This window comes from Xenia sp. Carnegie-2017, unplaced genomic scaffold (assembly GCF_021976095.1).
Source record: "Xenia sp. Carnegie-2017 unplaced genomic scaffold, XeniaSp_v1 HiC_scaffold_20, whole genome shotgun sequence".
Classification (NCBI taxonomy): Eukaryota; Metazoa; Cnidaria; class Anthozoa; order Malacalcyonacea; family Xeniidae; genus Xenia; species Xenia sp. Carnegie-2017.
This window is the reverse complement of record NW_025813483.1, coordinates 14,174,970-14,195,246: the sequence shown is the minus strand read 5'-3', so window position 1 is coordinate 14,195,246 and position 20,277 is coordinate 14,174,970. Positions and strand designations below refer to the sequence as shown.

Sequence of the window (20,277 nt, the reverse complement as noted above, 5' to 3'; positions counted from 1 at the left end):
AAATAGCTTGAAAAATCCGATGCTATGATAATCCCTTTGAAACTTGGTTACCGTTCAAACTCCATCATCTGTGTCAAAGTCCTTGGTACTAAGTTGATAACTATTCGTGCCTACTGTTTAGTTAACTTTGTCTCTCGTTAATGCTGGGCACCACAGATATCAACAATGCAGTTATCGTTAAGTTTTCTTTGCTTAATCCTGACATAATCACACATAGAATAGACTTTTCATCAATGTAAATAGCAAGTTGATGGAAATTGATGATTTGATCACATTTGTATTCAGATCATTTTAAAATAGGAATCTTTGTCGCATGTACTGATGACTAGCATTATATAAGTTGACTTTCTATATTTAGATCGGATTTACACCTGTGGATATGCCAAACATGCAGTCAATATCTTGGTCAACCTTGTCCTGCTCAAAAATTTCTTTATGGTACGTATGAAGATAAAGGACAACCAATAGTGAAGATAAAGGAAATAGTGAAGATAAAGGACAACCAATATGGATTCCAACGCGGAAAATCAACCACTGAGCCGATGTTCTGTCTGCGGATGCTGCAAGAGAAGTATAGAGAATTCAACAAAGAGCTACATATGGTTTTCGTGGACCTTGAAAAGGCATATGATACAATCCCGAGGGAGCTAATATGGTACTGTCTAAGGAAGCGTCAAGTCCCGGAGGCCTATATTGAAACCATCAAAGATATGTATAAGCGCTCTACCACTAGTGTCGCAACGAACGTTGGTGAGACTGAGAAAATTCAAGTAGAGGTCGGGTTACATCAAGGCTCGGCACTAAGCCCCCTACTCTTTATTATCATTATGGATGTAATCTCGGATGACACGACAGAAGACACACCTTGGAGTATGATGTTTGCAGATGATTTGGTCTTGTGTGATGAGAAGAGAGAACATCTGGAAGGAAGACTAGAAGAGTGGAGAAGAATATTAGAAGATGTTGGCTTGAAAGTTAGTAGAGCCAAGACGGAGTACCTCCCACCGAGTGGCTGCATAGGAAACATCAAGCTAAGAGAATATGCTGGACCCGGAAATACAGATCTACCAAAGTGCGAGACATTTAAGTACCTCGGGACCACCATCCATCAGGATGGCGGTTGCAAGACCGAGGTTGAACTACGGATTAGCCGGGCATGGAATAAATGGAGAGAGTTAACGGGAGTGCTCTGTGATAAGAAGATGCCGAAGAAACTGAAGATCCTCATCTACAAAACGGTGATACGCCCAGTGCTTCTGTATGGGAATGAAACATGGTCTGTTACAGACTACCTAGCAGAGAAGATCAGTGTATGCGAGATGAGAATGATACGCTATTGTCTTGGAGTCAGCCTGGAGGAGCACAGAACAAATGAAAGCATAAGAGAAGAAGCGAATGTCATGAGTATACTGAAATTGATGAGAAGAAAAAGACTGCAGTGGTTCGGACATGTGTGCCGGCGTGAAGAAGATGTAGACATTCGGAGAGTTTATGAGATGCAAATGGAGGGGAGACGGAAACGAGGACGCCCAAAGCATCGGTGGAAGGATACCATCAGGAGAGACATGCAGCTATGTGGTGTCAAAGAAGAGGATACCCAGGACAGAGCAGCCTGGAGAAGTCTCATAGAACTGGGTCTCCGGCAAAGACCCGCTACCCGAGCAGGACAAAGCGGAGAAAGGTGACCAAAGGTGACCATGACACGGGAGAAAAGAAAAATGTTTTTCAAAGTATCGTGGTTTCAAAGAAAAAAATAGTCAAGAATGTAAGCATTGGCTGACGACCATCAACCGTTCAAAAGAAGAAGATAATGTAACACATTCTGACGTGAAGCTTCATCTGTGCCTCCGCAAATTTTATACCTTTCGAGTGATGGAAAAGAGTGAGTTACGTAATTTACTCACCATTCGACCATATCTTGAAATTCCATCGTCATTATTTTCGTAGTCAGAGGTCAAACTCGATACTCAATAGGAATTTTTTATTCCACCAGAACAATGTCTTCGAAACATCTTCAAACTGGAGATGCAAAGCCTCCATTTGACGTCGCCAAAAAATTCCGTATTTACAGCATGGCATTTTGCCCTTTTGCTCAGGTAAAAATCTAAATGCATAGATCGAACATCGATTGATCGAGTTTGTGATTTAATGGAATTGTCTACATAGTTATAACTATAAAGAGAGGGCAAAACTTTTGTATATGTGTATTTATTGCTACTGTTCATCCATATATTGATTTGTTAAATGGTGCACTATAATGATGTATATCGTATACATTTTTTGATATTATCATATTGAAGGTCTAGTATTAGGCCATAGTACAAACAGGTGAAACAGATTTTGGATCAATTTCTAAGACTAATATTAGCTGTTGACATTCACCGGTCATTTGTTAAAATATTGTTTAACATTTAAATTAATCCAAGAATTTCTTTTGTTACAGTCTTGAATCCAGCGTTAGGTATAATAAACTAGTAATTTTGAACATTTGAATTTTATAACCTATTTTTAGAGTATTTTGATTTTGAAATTAATGATTCTAATATTTTTTTCCCTAAACCTTGATATGCGCTTGAGTTATTAAAAAATTGAAAATATCATGTTTTTTTCCATTTTAAGTTGTCTTTATTTCCATGTTATAATAATTTTTATTTTAAAGTTTTGTTTTGTACAACAAAATTGCGTACTTCATTGATTTCAATTCTGTATTGTCCAAAGAAAATTTGTCTACTAGGTATAAAGGGGCTTCTCCAAAGACCACACCCAATAGCCACACCTATATTTAGGAAATTTGTGTCTCCCTTCCTGTGATCTTTACTGGCTCTCACCATTTGTGAAAGACAGTGCTAAATTCAGAAGCTGTTTCTCTGATGAAAGAATAATCTTTGTAACAAAAAATCTTAAATTTAAACATTCTCTAGAGACCAAGACTTGTTGTAGCTGCTAAAGGTCTTGTGGACTTAGACATTGTGAATGTAAAATTACGCACTGAACTTCCTGAATGGTATCCAGCCATCAATCCTTCTCGGACCGTCCCTGCAATCGAATTTCCTAATGGTGAAACAATTGGTGAATCTCTTGTTATTTCAGGTGGGTTTAATGGGTATTTAAGAGTAGCAGTTTTCTCTCAGACATTTGTGTAATGTAAACCTTTGTAATGCTTCATCTGTCATTGTTTATTACTTACTAAATTTAAGGTAAGGCGGTTCTGCCCTTGATTATTCAACATTGAATGGTGATGCATGTTGCATATCGTTATGGAACTGTATATTATTTTTACATAACGTTTTTCTACAAAGAGCGAGGCCATTTGTACATATTGATATTTTTATAGATTTGATTGATGAAATGTTTCCTGAGAAACAGCTTCACTCAAAAGATCCTATCGAAAGAGCCAAGCAAAAATTACTTATCGACAAGTATGGTAAAACTGTGAGTGGTTTATGTTTCTTTTGATTTTGTATTATTTTCATATAAGGTTGACTGGTGGTAGAGATTTTTTTGATCTGTATTGTCAGAAGCATGTGAATGATGCATTTTGAAAAGAAAGAAAAAAGAAATTTTGAGAGAAACATAGTTTAGGAAGATAGAATATTCTTATCATGTTGTATTAGACTGAATGGTAAAGTTCTCGAAATGTCAACGTCTTATCCATAAGCAACGACTTCTCCATAAGCAACGACTTCTCCTTAAGCAACGACTTCTCCTTAAGCAACGACTTCTCCATAAGCAACGACTTTCCATAAGCAACGACTTCTCCATAAGCAACGACTTCTCCATAAGCAACGACTTCTCCATAAGCAACGACTTCTCCATAAGCAACGACTTCTCCATAAGCAACGACCATTCCTTGTTTTAATGCACCCCCTCTCTTTCTGGTTCCTTGGCAAAACTCTCGAAATGTCAACGTCTTATGCGTAAGAACGACCGTTCCTTGTTTTAACGCCCCCCCCCCCTCAATGTCAAGTACGTATTTGTCATTTGAGAATCGATTTCTGGTCCGTTCATGTACTGTTTTGTTAAAAGTACCAAATAAGGGGAGGATTTATTTCTACTTTTGAAAGTATTGGTGCAAATCAACTTCTACTTGTTTTGTCAAACAACGCGAAAATTTCAATTTCAAGAGAAGTTGATTCACCAAACGGATAAAAACGTCATTTGTTTTCTGTAATCTTTCTGATTTGTTTGCACAGTTCATCCCTTCATTCTACAAGTATATGAAACAAAAAACAGACGAAACAAAAGAGGAATTTGTTAAGAATTTATCTAATGCTGAGAAATACCTAGTTGATAACAAGTCAAAGTACTTTTCTGGTGAGTCAGCATTTTTTATCATTGCTTACTAACATTATAATTCTTATAAAAGCAAATATATAGCCATTTTTAAATTCAAGACGTCTTCAAGAATAACGAATTAAAAAATAAAATTCCTCACTTTATTCCAATTTTCAAAATTTTTTTTCTCTTGTGCCTCAAAATGCATTTTTTCTTTTGTTTCCAAGGTAACCAGGTGGGAATGGCAGACTACATGATCTGGCCTTGGTTTGAACGAACTCCCGCGGTGTATTCGTTGAGCGCTGACCAACATCCAAATCTTAGTAACTGGTTTAATTTAATGAAAAATGATTCTGCTGTGAAAGCAACACAACACTCTACAGAAAAACATTCGAAGTTCTATGAAGGATATTTAAGTGGCAAAGCTCAGTATGATTTTTGAGTTAAAAATACAATCGCATGACGTAATACTTAACAATATTATTGACATAGTCCAGTATGACGCAGCTGAAAAATTAGAATATTGTTTTTGGCATTAATCGTGATTCCCTGATTTTTCTCTTTACCTTGATTGTGTAGTCATATAGTCGTATGTGTGTTTCAATTTTTATACCCGAAATAAAGGAAGAAAGTTTAAGTGTATCAACAGTTTAATCTTGTCTTTTTTTTCGCTGTCTATGAAAGTAGCTAACAACAGAATATTTTTTTAATTTTCACTGGGTAATATTCGACTTCAACTTCAAACAGCTGTATCAAATATGACATTAGACTCAGAATTGCTACCAATTGTGTTGTCATTGATCACGATCGCAGAATCTGCTAGACTTGTCGTTAGGTCTCCGGAAGGACTTCGCGATTCTGACGTCATTGGTTCATTCGTATCGTGAAAAATTTCTATGTTGATGTAACATTTCTAAAAATGTTTGTAAATTCTTGTCAATTGCGTGCGTGATGCTTAAAGTAGCGGAATGTACAAGTAGTTATAAACTTTATGTTATCGAATGGAGGTTGCAATTGATAAATATATGTTAGGCAACGCTTGGCGAGGTTGATGAAAGAATCTATCATATTCTTCATGAGACATCAGTATTTTGGCTGTTTGTTTGTCTGATCTCGAGACTAACGTAATGGCGTTTGCTTGTATAATTATTTTCTCGTACCTCATTACATGTCAGCATTTCGTTCAGTGACCGGTAAATTTCTGAGAAACTAGGTCTGTTCTCTGGATCGTGTGACCAGCAGTCTGACATCAATGAATATCTTTACAAAATAATCAAAACTATTGTCTGTTATGAGCAGTTATAAATATTTCCAAGTTTCAATGGCGCATTGTTTTAAATACGTTTTGTAATGAGTTTACGTTCAGAAATTACTTTGTCAAATGCTAGTTCGACAAGATGAGTGAGATCATCAATACTCTAGCGAGCTGGCTGATAGTTAAACTGTCAACACAACTGTCACACAATCTTCCCGCTAGCTTGCTATCTGCAAGTTTGGTGAATGCTATGTATAATGAATTTCAAATTAGTAATTTTTTAAAAATTATTTAATCTTAGAGAAATTTTACAGTGAATGAGCACCAATAAGTGATCACCATTATATTTACATATGTGACCAAACTTGCAGACTGCTTACGTGACTGTTGTGACGAGCCAGCTTTAAACAAACTTGCTGCTGTAGGGGCTGCCAAAGGTTGTCAAAGTCACGAATATTTAGCTGTGAACTTACATTTCTTGGTTGCAATGAGGTGGACAGGCCATTCTGTTACCCTCAACGAGATAATCGACGATATGATAAGGCGATAGATCACTGTAAGGTTCCTGAGCTAAAGAAATGATAGCATGGAGATAATGAAGTTGCATTATTTTCAATATGCTCGAGTTTATCGTTGCAGCTAATCATAGCGCTATACCACAATGGTTTGTCGGAGGGGAGAGCAAAATTTTATCTAAATATTTCCTGCTCACCTTGAGTACAAATTTCCCACAATAGTATCCCGTATGACCATCTTGAATGAAAATAAAAGAATATATATATTAAAATAAAGGTCATTACATTGTTCAATGGGAACCAATTCAAAGATGACGTTTCAGTCGCATGCTTTGACCATTGATTCAGAAATGAGGTGAAATACGGTCAACGACAAGGCAGAATTGTGATCAAACGTCAGCTTATGCAAAATCTGCTAATTCTTTACTGTATCATCTTATTATGTGATAAAAATAACCACAACCTTGTCATGCATGGCGCCGCTTGATCATATTTGAAAAACAAAATAACTTTAAAGAGAAAAAAAGGTTGAAAATGACTATGAAGAAAACGGCTTACCTTTCAGACTCCGAAGTGAATCGCCCATATAACAAAGATTCAATCGACATCCATTTTACTGGCAGCATTTTCTGCAAAGTACGTAAAAAATAATCCAAAACTATATAAATAATACCCACACGATCAGTGAAACAGGCAAATATATAACACACATTCTTGTTGACAATATAGTGACGTGTGACGTCAAGTTTTCGTGCCAGTCCAAAATCTGAGATTTTTGGTACAAGTTTCTCAGTAAGGAGGATGTTGCGACTCGCAATATCCCTGTGCACAACCTTAAAAAAAGATAAAATTTTAGACTCAGGAAAACGCTTTTGACTTCTGTACAAAAAATCTTTCCCGAGGCTTGGTATGCATAAAACATGTTCTTCATGGTTTTGGGGTATTGTAAACGCTATTTTTTCCCTAAGATAGGTGTTCGTTCTTCTAAGTAAGCTCATATTCTTTACTAGAGTAATTTAAGATCATACTCCATATGAACAACAAGTTGAGATAAAAGTTCTTGTTTTTACCAAAAGTTATTTCCCGGTCTTTGCCCGCATTCATCGCGTATTAAAGCGAGTATACAAATTAGAAAATACAGAAGTTTACACAAGTAAGTAGAACTCCAGTCCTGTGAATTCTTGGACCTCTAGTGACGTCACATCTTTTGACGTATGAATTATAAAAACCGGTTTTTGGTTTTAACTGGTCTTAATCAGATTATAACAGGATTAAGATAGTGACCAAACAAAAATAAGCATGAAAAATGGCGCCTGTTTTAAAGATGAACATGATGTACATGTTATTTCGTCGTTTTCGTGCGGATATCAGCGTGAGAAATTTGTGTTTTATGTGTCGATAACCAAGCTTTCGTCCTCATCAGTCTTGTGAGGTAAGATGCAGTTTTGATTTGAAATAAGTCGCTTCTAATATTTAAGCCATATTCTTAGCCAAAACTGGCATAAATAGATAACGATATTTTCTACCGCTACTATCATCATTATCTGTTTCTTTAATGTTGGGAATATTCTTAACAGCAAGGATTATATGTGAGCACAAAAATACATATGACTTATAATGTAGACAATAGACTTTGGAAATGACCTACTTAGGAACTATTGCATCGCACCGACAGTTCGCATTCATACATGCATGCAGTTACTTGTAATAAGTAAAATTTGACATCAGGGAAATGAATAGTCGGGATTGTTAGTTTTTTAATGAATAGTTCCCTCTTGGAAGCGTTTTAAAATTTACTAAATAGTAAAATGAAGAATATTCTGCATTATTGTGTTACTACATTACGGGTTTGTCATGTTGCTTTTTTACTCCTCCCCTCCCCCCCGACCCTCGACCGAAAAATAAAACTGTGATATCATGGGCAAGGGCAAACACCATAAAATACTTTATCAGTGCAAGTAACACGAAACTAAACACAAAATCTTTAATGTCTGGCTATGTATCTCGATATTAAAATTTTACCAGAATCATGATACAGCACATTCCCAGAGTCTACAAATGTGTAAATAATGGTACTAATCTTGTCTGGCTCATTGAAGTGTTCACGGTGCTCCAAAGAAAACAGAAGCTGCACAAATATTTATGTACAGTATATGAATCTGCATGAAATAATTTAGTCTGCAAAAGCTATTTTTTCTGCCTTGTTAATTTAGTCACACTCTAATTGCCCATGTTTGTTGCTACTTATGGAAAATATGATTATGTTTTCAGTGGCTTTTTTAACTCAGGTAATTTTGCTTTGATTTTACGAAGCTTTCACATAGTAATTTTGAGGCAAAAATCAGTGTATGACAGTGCTTTTAACTTGTCTTGCCACTAATATCACTCACTAATATCCTACAAATCCTTTAAAATCCCTGAGGCGCAGAGCAGTCAAGTTTGCTGTTGTGAATTTAAGCGAATGCCTAATTTCCATGGGTTCTGGTTTTTTTGTGACACCTTGTATTTACAGTAATATACCTTTTGTTCATCCAAGTATATCATGCCTTTGCATATCTCCACGGCAAAAGTAAGGAGTTGCCTTTCTGTAAGCTTTGAGTAGATATTTGTGTAGCTTTCATCGGAATCTGGATACATTTGACTGTTTATTAAGAAATCTTTTAGGTTTCCATTTTTACAATATTCCATAACCAACATGATAGGAACTGAAAAGCAGTTTCAAATGACGAAATTTTCATGTGCTTTAATCAAAAAAAAAACTATGTGGGATGTTTCTCAACATAAAATGTAAATATTTTAAGAAAAGAATGACTTTAATTGAATCAACTTTTTTTATACATGAAGTGATTCATTTCGCGTTCCAGAAGCGTAGCCAGCCCTCAACTTTAGTTATGCTATATAAAATTCAGGGGCCGGTTGCATGAAGATCGAATAGCGCTATCCACTGAATAGCAAATTTTTTTGAACGTTTGAAAACCTCTTAAAAGAGAAAAATATCAGATTTGAGATGAGCCTTCACTAATATTGCTTCCATGATTACAAAAATTTCTATGTCGTAAGGAAAATATAAACAACTTTTTTACAAGTTTGAAAATTTTACTTTCCAATGGATAACGCTATCCAGTCTTCGCGCATTTGCCTCATGATCATTAGCATTTTTTCTTTCATGAATCAACATAAAAAAAAACTACATAGCACGACATGACATGCTGGCTATCAAACCAAACAATTTCCATTTTATTACATTTAGGTTATATTTTTAGTTAGTGTACGAAAATTTATTATCAATGAAAATAGGCTACTTGTGAATTCCAACGATAGGAAAATATCACCAGAGACGTAACTAGAACGGGGGGTGTATATTCATATATTCAGTTGTGCCCTGCTGATTTCTTTTGAAATTCAATTCACTTTCAACAGAAATCAGTAGGGCACAACGGAATATATGAATATACACCCCGTTCTAGTTACGCCTCTGAATATCACAATTAAACATTGTGCAACTTGTGGTCGTTCATACCCAAACTGAATTCTCCTCCATATCTTCCAAAGACTATTTTATATAATTAATCTTTTTTTAACCTTCATTCGCGAGTTCTTCAAAATTGTATTTATTTTTGTGACATACCTTCTTGTGCACAGGCCCCGTAGAGTTTGACTACGTTTTCATGACCAGTGATGTTTAAATGCTGCAGAATCTCGAATTCTCGCATCAAATCAAACCAATCACTTTGGCCACGATTGGCTGAATTAAATAAGAAATTGATGGAAAGCTGCTTTAACAGATAAAGATGTGTGTTCTTTTTGAAGTGAATGAGTAAAGAAACATATGCAAGACAGGACTAAATGTGTCGGCTGCATGGTTACAACAATCCCAAAAGAAAAACAAAAAAAATCATACGATGCCAAGTAGTATCCAAAGCTGCATGGCTATGACATATGTGGAATCATTAAAATGCCACAAGCGCTTGATGGGGCGTATTCTGCAATCTTAATGGTTCTCTTGTCGGGAAATAGCGCATACTCTTAATCTAATGGACTGGCAAATTATGGTAACAAAATGGCAGAACATTTGGGTAAACGTGAAGTCATAAACTAAGAAGAAGCTTATGGCTGTTGGAACTATTCATCAGTAAGTTTAAACCTTATTTTTGTAAAAATTAGTGGTATATTTAAGCGTTTTCTTGCTTCAAAACTATGATATATTTTCATAACATTTTATGATCAACTCCAAATTTGGTATGTTGCATTTTAATCTTCGAAACGAACAGTGAGCTAAGTCATTTCAATTCAATTTCGTCCTCAATATGTACACATGCGAAAGATCTTGCTTGTCTTAGCTACGCTTAAAAATTTTATGTTTTCCAAGAGAATTTTGCGTTGAAAGAAAAACAGGAAAAGTCATCAGCAAAAACCAGCTCTCTTAATCTGCATGGCTATTTTATTACTTAGCAAAAAATGCACTTTGACATAGGTATATTATTTACTAAATGAAAATTGATTTACCTCTGAGAGTCTTAATTGCCACGGGAATGTCGTTGTTATTTGCGTTAGGTCCATCTTTACTCAACAGTAAACCCTCTTTTACTACGCCAAATTGTCCACCTCCAAGAACATGATCAAATATCGCCAACTGATTGGCTTCGATTTCCCATCTTGAAATGTCTAAAAAGATTAAACTCCTGTTTCAAAACATGTCGACAATCCATTTTCACCAAGATACAAAGATACGAAAAGAAAACCGACTATTTTGATCGATATCATTTTTTCCCCCAATATTCTGTATAAATAAGTGTTCGTATCTTGTATATGCAAGGAAATAATAATTCTCTCACCTTCGGCTTCTGTTGCCTCGTCTCCAAAATACTCTGGAAAAAGAATCCTGAGATTATCCTGGGAAGCTCGTCGAGCATTCTCCATCTAAATGAAGTAATAAATTGCGGGCTCTAGTTTAGGGAGGGTAATCTATCTGAGTGGTCTGATCATTTGAACTTGATACAACTAGACGGCCTTCAAGTTCGACTAGTAGTTCAACTAGTTCCAATCCTTCCACGCCCGGCCAATAAAAAGTTCCGTTACATTTGTTAGCTGCGTACAGAAAAAGTAATTTTCGAAAACTTGGTTTTTACTCTACTTTTTTAAATTCTCTGTTGGACATGGTTTTAACAGTAAGCCAAAAGGCAGAACTTTAGCAACATGCAACTTTTTGCATTCATGCAAGTACGCAATATTTAGATAGCTATCCAGTTACATATTCAGTTCAATGATATGACCATCAAATGTACATTAATCTTATTGAGATCATGATTAACTTTACCTCATCCGGCGTATTTTCTTTCGACAATCCATGTTTGTGCTTTCGAAAATATTTGAGAAGAACACAAAATGTTATGAGAAAAGCAACAACGACTGCACAAGACGGTATAATGACTATAAATGATTTGAAATCATTGCTCTCTGTTGTTGATAATTTATTTCTTTTTTTCGCAATCATATCTAAAAATAAAATATTAATTATTGAATGATGCTTTCTGAGTTTGGGGGCATTTGTGAATCTGATTCTAGTTATTCAGAACGATTATTTATACAGGCAGAAGGCATAACAGTAAATATTAACAATTTTGGGTTCGAAAAAGCATAACGATCGAAGTGAGGCTTGAATACTGGCATGTTGTCGCGCTAATGACTTTTTTATAAGGATTGTTACGGGCCTTTACGGCGTGACTTAAGAATATCCTATACGGATTCCAGCTGCATAAAGCTCAAAAAAGCAAACCATACAAATTTTTGAACTGTTATTTTTATTACATGTTGATTTCGCTGTCTTATAATCACTAATCACCATTATTATTATTGATGGATAAAATCTCCCTAAAACTGGCTTTTCAGGTTCATTTACAAGTTATTCACGTAAATGATAAATGATAACATAAAACTTTGTCTTATTATGAATATGTGTTAATTGTATTCAAAGGCCAGTCATGAATATCATCTGGAATCTCATGATATGTCGAATTATAAATATCATAAAAATAACATGACTTGCAATTTTCTTTGCTCGATGCAGCTAAAATCGGATCTTGATATTCTTTGGTAGGGTGGTTTCTTACAACGAAATGCATACTACATGCATTTACGTAATAAATTATACTGTTGTCCTTATGCGATCAAAAGAATTCCTTTGAGTCTAAAGTGTGCTGTTTAATTGCAAAATTACTCGAGAAGAGAAGTTGCTTTCTAGCTTGAATCATGAAAATATTGAAAAGTAAAAAGAAATTTACTATCCAAAATAAATTAAAATTGTATGACATAAGGGCTCATTTTAGACGATACAAATGGCTTGGCTTATTAAATGTTATCATTGTAAAACTATTATTGAAAAAGTATGTAGTCCCTTTTTTCCAAAAGACCCATGGGTGCTTTCGTTCATGATGTAAGATTTACATTGTATATGCCTGTAAGGAGGCTCTCGTTTGTTACGAGAGAGTTATGAGAAAGTTACATTGTAGAAGATAACAACTAAAAAGCGTATAAACATGTTTCGATTTGGTTTACTGAATTATAAGTCAAAAAGGCAGAAGTTGTTTCAACCTTTGCAGTATCCTTGGATGTTCTAGTTTCTTCTATGAGAAGAATTCTTGTAAAAAAAGACAAATTTTGAAAACAAAAAATCCGGTTTTCGATCCATACCCCCCCGATACCCTCCCGATAGTTGAGCACTAGAGCGTCTCATGTTTATTAAGGGACCAGATAATCCTGTCTGCCATGAAGCCCATGGATGGTTTGCTCGTGAAACATGAGAAACAGTAAATAAGAGAGTTAAATCAAAAAGATATAAATCAATAAAAATTGTTTAAAACATGTTTAAGGTTGTCTTAAATTATAAGTGTCAAAAAAAGGCACAGTGTCAGAAGAAGTTAATTGAAACATTGCTTTGTTTATTTTATGAGAACAAAAAGATAAAATTCGAAAACAAAAAAAAACCCGTTTTCGGGCCATGCTTCCCGATACCTTGTTATACGTAAGGCACTAGAAAGCCGCATGTTAAGCGATAGGCTTTGCTCGGGGTACGCAGGGAGAGTGCGGTCGCCACCGAAGTGTGGGCCTCTAAGCCACTGCATACTATATCGCACCCAGCTTCCACTGCTGGTTGACATCTACTATACCTAATATTGGCTTTATACATATATATACCAAAATTCAAAGGCTTACGAAAGTTGTGGTGTTGTTAAAGTCACTACTGCGCATGCGCAGATGATTTATCCGAAAATTTGTGACTGAGCGTGCTATTTACTCCATAATTGGTACTATTACTTACAGTTGGCCGTTGTCATGACCATGAACTTGGAGAGTTGGCGGCGTTGACTACGCATGCTCAGATTAATTCTCAATTAATCTGTGACAGAGCAAGCTCTGAAATTGGTGCTTGTAGATGTGCTGAGCAAGTTTTCAATCATATATTTTTGGCATGCTCTTTGTCTTCTTAAGTTTGTTTTGACAAATGCATATCAAAACTCGTCAACACTTTGTTACGCCACTCGTAATATCTGTGACAATGTTAGAGATGTTTTTATTTTTCTCTAAAACTTTGTATCTGCATATATATTACATATCATATCCAAGCTTTCCTTTGATTTGATGGAAAATGGTTTTTATTCAGTATTAAGCCTGTTTTCTATTAGCCACGTATCGTAACGTATCGTAGCAAAACATAACATGGCGCATGCGTGCTTATGAATTTGATGGTCAATAGGCACAGTCACGCATGCGCCATGTTACGTTTTGTTACGATACGTTACGATACGTGGCTAGTAGAGAACAGGCTTTACGCCTTCTGTCTTTATAATTAGTCTTTCCGGATTTTTAAAATAAGATTTACAAATGCCCCAAGAGCATCTTCTTTCTATTTTGCTGCCACTATTCTACAAATACAATACTATATCCGACCATTTGATTGTCCGAATTTGGTAATTTGATCTCGTATTTTTGACACGTGTGTTTACCGTCGGAAAGGTGGATTTGCTATGTTTGAAGGTGCTGGAAAAATCCACATTATTATTCCTCGATATTTAAAAAAAATTTTTTTCAATTTAAATGATGCAGACAACTAACTAACGTTCTTACTTGAGATTAGATGGGATTTACACACATCATCCTCAATATCTCACCATTTGTTTTGAAATAAATCCATTCACTTTGTTTTCCCTCGAAGATGTCACCAATTCCTGTTACGGAAACATTATAACCCGTTGCATGCTGCAGTTTGCTGAGCATTAACTCAGAACTATTGCTCGCAAGTCTATAATCAACTATTTCTATTTTGCTTTTCAGGATGACTTTGTAACCATTCACGTTATGCTTCCATTGCTGTTTGTTGATCGGAGTCCATCGAAGAACAACAGATGACTCGGTGATATTTGAAATCATAACGTTCTCTGGTGGCGGAAATCGCTCTTTAATAAAGGATTAATAACGTGTTAACCGACAACTTGTCAAATTACAGAGAAAATGGTTTGAGGTTAGTAGTTTGTTACTTTACTAACTTCGTTAGATTAGTGGTTAACTTTATTTTTTTCTGGTTTGTATAAAAAATAGACACACAAGCTGCAAACGAGCTCGAATATAAGCATGTTTTCAGGCGATATTTTTCTAATTTCACAAAGACATTGCTTTCAAAGGTTTTCACGCCGCCCCATAAAAAACAGACATGACAGATGCCGAGGAATTGTTCATTGTTTATCACAAGGGAGGCAGGCAGATTTGAGTCTTTCGCTAAATTCTGTTAACATAAGCTAGTAAATGCTGCAATGACGAGTCTTCAGGCGAACACGCAGAGTCTTAATCTTTGGAGTAACTTCCGGTATTTTTATTCCGTGTCCTTTGCTTCATTGCACTTATTCTTCGGCTAGCATTTTAAGTGATCACCCAAACTTTGCTCATATTTAATGTAACGATGAAAATGCATCAAATATTATATTCGTTGTTGGAGATATTTTTATCAATAGTTATCAAATATCTAACATAATGAGAAAAGGAGCATTAGCATGAATATGAAAACACTCGTTTCCTTTTTATTTACTCTTTCTCAGTATAGAGGAACTGCATACACAACATATACGTTCCTCCGAACAATTTTATTTTATGCAAACCTCATTGACTGACAACTATTGTTTTCGGACGTTATTGGTGAATTTTTTCTTGAGAGATTGATCGTGTGTGCTATTTTAATAATTTTCAAAAAATTGCATTCATGCTGCAGGCAAATGTGACAACGAAGCAAAATGACGGTTGTCAAACGTTTGACAGTATTTAAACTTTTTCTAATAAAGTAGAAAACGAAACATTCTCCAAAAAGATATCCATCTTTAAATCAATATTTGATATAAGAGAGAGGACAATAATTCAGTTAGAGTCAGTCTGTAAAATATTCAAACATCACTAAACTATTATTCTCGTTTTTATCTTAAATATTCAATTAATGATGGATATTTTATAAGTTTATTTTATCAATTTGTCAGGTAATAATGGATTTACCCATTTCACATTTTTACCTGAAATGAATGCTATTTGTCCAAAAGCAGCATCTCCGTTGTCGTTAAGTGAGCTAACTTTAATCTGACATTTACCGAGAAATGGATTTGTGAGTGTAAATGTGGCACTCTGATCATTGATCACCATAATATCTTGCGAAAATTCTTTACTGCAGCTAATTGAAGCGTTATAAGTTGTAACGTTGTCATGTCTGTCGTCAAAAAAGACGTTGCTCCAAGACGCTTTCCAAATAGTGGGCGTGAGATCTTCAACTAGAATAAGAAATTCGTTGAATAAGAAATATTTGAAATCTCTAAAATATATCTGACGTCTCCACAAAATACGATAGAAATGAATGGATATTTCTTTTCACATGTTTCATGAGTTCAGAATATTAGGTCATGTGTCATTTATCTTAAATAATCAATTGAAATGTAAATTCTTACGTCATGAGCCGAATTCAGACCTGACAAATATGAAAGGGAAGTTGGTGTTCCACAGATGTGCTTTACAAACAACGATATGACGTGTCGAAACAACGTTGCTTTTACAAACGGACTCCGTTGCTTCTGCCACTGTCACAAAACTGTTGCATTGGCAAGAGATACAATATTATCATGATATTTATGTTAAATTAAATTTCTAGATTATCCTTTAGAATGGCTTGAAAGCTCATAATTGCAATTAAATTTTCATTATCTATTATGTGTTAGAGAGCACTATGGTCCGTGGGCATTTTTTATCTTGCCGTTTCATGTTTATTTTTAATGACAAGAACAGCAAATGCGAAACTCCCCCGGTAAACTGAAAGATGTTTGAATTTTTGAAATTTTGCCACAATTCATTATGTAATGTGACGTCATTGATTTTCTAAATTGGACATTAAAAATATCATAAACTCGAGAATGAAAAGAGATGTACATGAACTGTTTTAAAAAGACCATTGTAAGTTTAAGAGTTAGTTTCAATGAAAGTATAATTAAAATAGCAAAATTTTCTTTTCATGAACACTTCAAGTGTTCTCAATTCGTACCTTTCATGTCCAATAGAGAAGCGTTATTACTGCGAACTTCACCGGCAGAATTATTTGCAAAGCATTGCACACGAATTGGATTTTGTCGATAAATGATACTAATGGTTGAGGTGACATAATATACATTGCTGCCATTTTTAACCTTTTCTTGTTGTGTAGCAGTCCCTATGACTGGAAACATTGTCTTCGATTTTGACACGAAAGAACCGTTCACCAGCCAATATACGATGGGCTTAGGTAGTCCAGAAGAAATGCAGACTATTTTAACTTCTTCCTCTCCTACAAACTTTACGATTGGCCACAAACTGTGCAAAGCAGCGGCTGTAGTAACTGGAAAACAAAGAAACAAGTCACAAACGCATACTAGACTATTCACATCAGTGCCGTAGCCAAACTGTCTATTTACTTCTTCAACGTAAATATTTTTGTGATAACTAGTTGTAAAAACAATAGTTAATCCTTGTTAGTGGTTGAGATACATGAAACTATAAATGATCCAGTTAAATTGTTAAAAATAAAAAAAAGACAATCAAAATTGCATGAAATATATGTTTAAGAATGCCTTAAATTTTAAGTAAAAAAGACAGACACTGTTTGAAGCTTTATTCTTGGATATTAAAGTTAGAAGAAGAACTCATGCATAGACATAAGAAGACTTTTGAAAATCCAAATATCCCGTTCGAACCACGTTTTCCTATTCCACGAGACAGTTGAGCGTTAAAAGGTCGCGTGTTACGAGAGATTTTCGCGAGCTTAATTCAACTCATCAGACGACCAAGGTGGTGCGCATCAGACCACCAAGGTGGTGCGCATCAGACCACCAAGGTGGTGCGCATCAGACCACCAAGATGGTGCGCACCACACCACCAAGATGGTGCGCAAGGAGAGTACTGTTGTACCGATTAAGATACTTTTTAAAATGGCGTGATGTGCCCATATATTGAGAAGTCACGCCATTTTCACAATATGTTAGAGTGCACCTCATGTTTACTAAATTTTATAAACACTTGCAAAAGAGAACTGCTCTGCGACCACTATCGATTTACCTTTTACGTCATTAACGACTGAAGAAGTTTTGCATAAATTAAATACTGGACCCCCAACGATTTACCTCTTACGTCAAACATGATTGAAGCAGCATTGCATAAATTAAATGTTCCATGGATAACACATTTAAACGTATCATTTTGTTTCACATCCGTCACGGTGACATGGCAGGTACCATTAGTCGCCATTTTCCCCCGCCAGTCACAATTATGAAAACCCGGAGCTGCATTATTGCGATAGAAGTGAATCGTCTCCAGCAAATCGGGATCGTTTTCTTCATTTGGGTTCTTTTCTTTTACGATGATCGCGGTGCAAGACAGTGAAACATTGGTATCCTTGGTTACTAAGGGGTATGGATCGGCGAAGTATTTTATGACAGGCAATATTCCTGTAAGATATTCGTTGACGTGTTTAGTTTTATATTGTTAACAATACTCAAATATCCAATAAACTCACCATTTTGTTTGAAACGCCGACAAGATTCACTTTCATCTATATACTTTGCCACGGTGTTTGACGTCACAGCAAACAACGCATTGAACACAAGCCACAAATACACTGTAATTTATTTGAACAACTCTTATGCATGGGTAGATACTTATGCTGCAGGTTTGAACAACTCTTATGCATGGGTAAATATTTATGCTGCAGGTTTGAACAACTCTTATGCATGGGTAGATACTTAGGCTGCAGGTTTGAACAACTCTTATGCATGGGTAAATACTTATGCTGCAGGTTTGAACAACTCTTATGCATGGGTAGATACTTAGGCTGCAGGTTTGAACAACTCTTATGCATGGGTAAATACTTATGCTGCAGGTTTGAACAACTCTTATGCATGGGTAGATATTTATGCTGCAGGTTTGAACAACTCTTATGCATGGGTAAATATTTATGCTGCAGGTTTGAACAACTCTTATGCATGGGTAGATACTTAGGCTGCAGGTTTGAACAACTCTTATGCATGGGTAAATATTTATGCTGCAGGTTTGAACAACTCTTATACATGGGTAAATACTTATGCTGCAGGTTTGAACAACTCTTATGCATGGGTAAATATTTATGCTGCAGGTTTGAGCAACTCTTATGCATGGGTAGATACTTATGCTGCAGGTTTGAACAACTCTTATGCATGGGTAAATATTTATGCTGTAGGTTTAGCGATATGTTGCTATAAGCTGCTCTACTTGTGTTGTGTTCTTAAGCCTTAAAAAGCCTAATATGTTTGTTAAATATGGGTCAAGTGATATTTACTTCTCATTGTAGCTGTAAAATACGTAATATTTGGATGTCGGCAAAGTTTGTGAAAGTTCATGTTGTTCAGAAATAATCCTTCATGAAGAAACTGGTTAATGTTTGTGTTTATAAAACTGTATATGAAGTCTAGCATGCATGGACTGGAAGATTTATCCATTTTAAATTATTAATGTCCTGTTGATTTCAATCAGTTTTAAAACCTCCTCAACATCGTTTTCATGCAGAAATCCAAAAGAAAGATGAATTGCACATAAAAGCTTTTGACAAAACACTACGTATAAAAAGTACTATTGTAGGATATGGCATAGCGTACACAAGGTTTTTACAGATATAATATAGTTCCCTGAACTATCTATGTGCAGAAGTTGCAATTTTTTCTCGAAAGAAAGGGATTTAATTCAATGAGGAATAGAGTTTAATAAGGAATGGAGTTCCAAAAGAAGTTGTGGTAGCGGATTTTTATCATGTGATCATTGATCAACTCAGAGGCGCACCAAGAGCATCCTTATTGGGAGGGGGTTCAATTATTTTAATTAGGAAGTTTTTGGTTCACGGACAAAGCTTCTTTACTGTATTTGTATTAAAATCATTAAAATCATTATAGCTGAGTAAGTTTGTAGACTAAAGGTGGAAGACCGATATCACCGAGCACAGGTGTATGGATGAAATACTTTTATCTACTTAAAAAAGTATTAAAATTATACTATTTAAAAATTAACTGCTTTTGTTCGAAAATCCGACTACCAATAATTCAACGGGCTTGAAGCAATTAACTATCATATCGTATTGTTTTATAGTTTTATATATTTTTGAGTTCTACAAAGGAAAATTCTTTGACTTTGAAAATAAAAATGCTTGCATTTGAAAAAGAATGAGCGATGAAAATAGCGATAGTAAAATTTCATAAAGTGTTTTTCAATGAGCGCACAGTTTTCACAAAGACTGCTTTGAGTAAAATGATCAAACACATCTGAGCATTTAAATTCACCGAAAACTACAGCTACTGCGATATCTTTCAGTAAAACAATACATCTTTCATACGACGTTATTGATGTTGAGATGAGAACATGCATTGATTGATATAAATTTACAGAAAGTAGTATTCTTTATTAAATAATGTCTTAAATATTAACGTACTTGAACGAATATAGTATAGCTATTATAAACACTTAGTTAATATCGAACAGTCTTGATGTACTTAAAAGCTAAAACACGATCACTCACTTACTTTGTCTGCCTTGTCTAACCTATACATGCCAAGCAACATCCAATACAAATCACCAATACATAACTTTGAAATCCATCAGGTGACATGGCCATCATGTCTGTCAGCAAGTTGTACAGGGTTTATGATATATTTGTAA

The 20,277-nt window shown here is 35.2% G+C and overlaps 3 protein-coding genes and 1 long non-coding RNA gene across 5 annotated transcripts; 3 read left to right on the top strand and 1 right to left on the bottom strand.

Annotated features, from left to right (window-relative positions):
• Positions 1–140: 140 nt before the first annotated feature.
• Positions 141–1,685, top strand: LOC124441744. The gene is made up of 2 exons (XM_046992211.1): positions 141–235; positions 359–1,685. The coding sequence occupies exons 1-2, from the start codon at positions 141–143 to the stop codon at positions 1,683–1,685; spliced, it is 1,422 nt and encodes a 473-aa protein (XP_046848167.1).
• A 191-nt stretch (positions 1,686–1,876) lies between these two features.
• Positions 1,877–4,917, top strand: LOC124442863 (glutathione S-transferase omega-1-like). Its single transcript, XM_046993372.1, has 5 exons — positions 1,877–2,096; positions 2,922–3,090; positions 3,335–3,432; positions 4,194–4,314; positions 4,503–4,917. Exons 1-5 carry the CDS (start codon positions 1,998–2,000, stop codon positions 4,715–4,717), a joined length of 702 nt encoding a protein of 233 aa, XP_046849328.1. The 5' UTR covers positions 1,877–1,997; the 3' UTR covers positions 4,718–4,917.
• On the bottom strand, positions 4,596–20,251 carry LOC124442858 (angiopoietin-1 receptor-like). Of its 2 annotated transcripts, none has more exons than XM_046993357.1 (17): positions 20,138–20,251; positions 18,113–18,214; positions 17,721–18,044; positions 16,610–16,939; positions 15,597–15,848; positions 14,214–14,498; positions 11,363–11,541; positions 10,881–10,965; positions 10,552–10,710; positions 9,674–9,790; positions 8,566–8,750; positions 6,756–6,878; positions 6,604–6,674; positions 6,243–6,283; positions 6,004–6,100; positions 5,436–5,535; positions 4,596–5,188 (listed from the first exon to the last, which is right to left on the bottom strand). In XM_046993357.1, exons 1-17 carry the CDS (start codon positions 20,178–20,180, stop codon positions 5,015–5,017), a joined length of 2,667 nt encoding a protein of 888 aa, XP_046849313.1. In that variant the 5' UTR covers positions 20,181–20,251; the 3' UTR covers positions 4,596–5,014. The 2 variants fall into 2 exon arrangements, with proteins under 2 accessions (XP_046849313.1, XP_046849314.1); XM_046993358.1 differs by having other exon boundaries at positions 20,142–20,251.
• Positions 7,318–14,563, top strand: LOC124442865. The gene is made up of 3 exons (XR_006947381.1): positions 7,318–7,477; positions 9,688–10,177; positions 14,377–14,563. It is a non-coding gene; the product is annotated as an uncharacterized LOC124442865 (long non-coding RNA).
• Positions 20,252–20,277: the final 26 nt, after the last annotated feature.

What these genes read in the sequence shown, in the direction of transcription:
- LOC124441744 (XM_046992211.1), top strand. Translation starts at nt 141, where the DNA reads ATGCTGGGCACCACAGATATCAACAATGCAGTTATCGTTAAGTTTTCT. An exon ending in AGAATAGACTTTTCATCAAT is followed by an intron (nt 236 to 358) that starts GTAAATAGCAAG and finishes TTCTATATTTAG; the next exon opens with ATCGGATTTACACCTGTGGA.
- LOC124442863 (XM_046993372.1), top strand. Translation starts at nt 1,998, where the DNA reads ATGTCTTCGAAACATCTTCAAACTGGAGATGCAAAGCCTCCATTTGAC. An exon ending in CATTTTGCCCTTTTGCTCAG is followed by an intron (nt 2,097 to 2,921) that starts GTAAAAATCTAA and finishes AACATTCTCTAG; the next exon opens with AGACCAAGACTTGTTGTAGC. An exon ending in CAAGTCAAAGTACTTTTCTG is followed by an intron (nt 4,315 to 4,502) that starts GTGAGTCAGCAT and finishes TTTGTTTCCAAG; the next exon opens with GTAACCAGGTGGGAATGGCA.
- LOC124442858 (XM_046993357.1), bottom strand. Translation starts at nt 20,180, where the DNA reads ATGTTGCTTGGCATGTATAGGTTAGACAAGGCAGACAAAGTAA. An exon ending in AAGAAAATACGCCGGATGAG is followed by an intron (nt 10,966 to 11,362) that starts GTAAAGTTAATC and finishes TACTTCATTTAG; the next exon opens with ATGGAGAATGCTCGACGAGC. An exon ending in CCTCATTGCAACCAAGAAAT is followed by an intron (nt 5,536 to 6,003) that starts GTAAGTTCACAG and finishes TATTTTGTAAAG; the next exon opens with ATATTCATTGATGTCAGACT.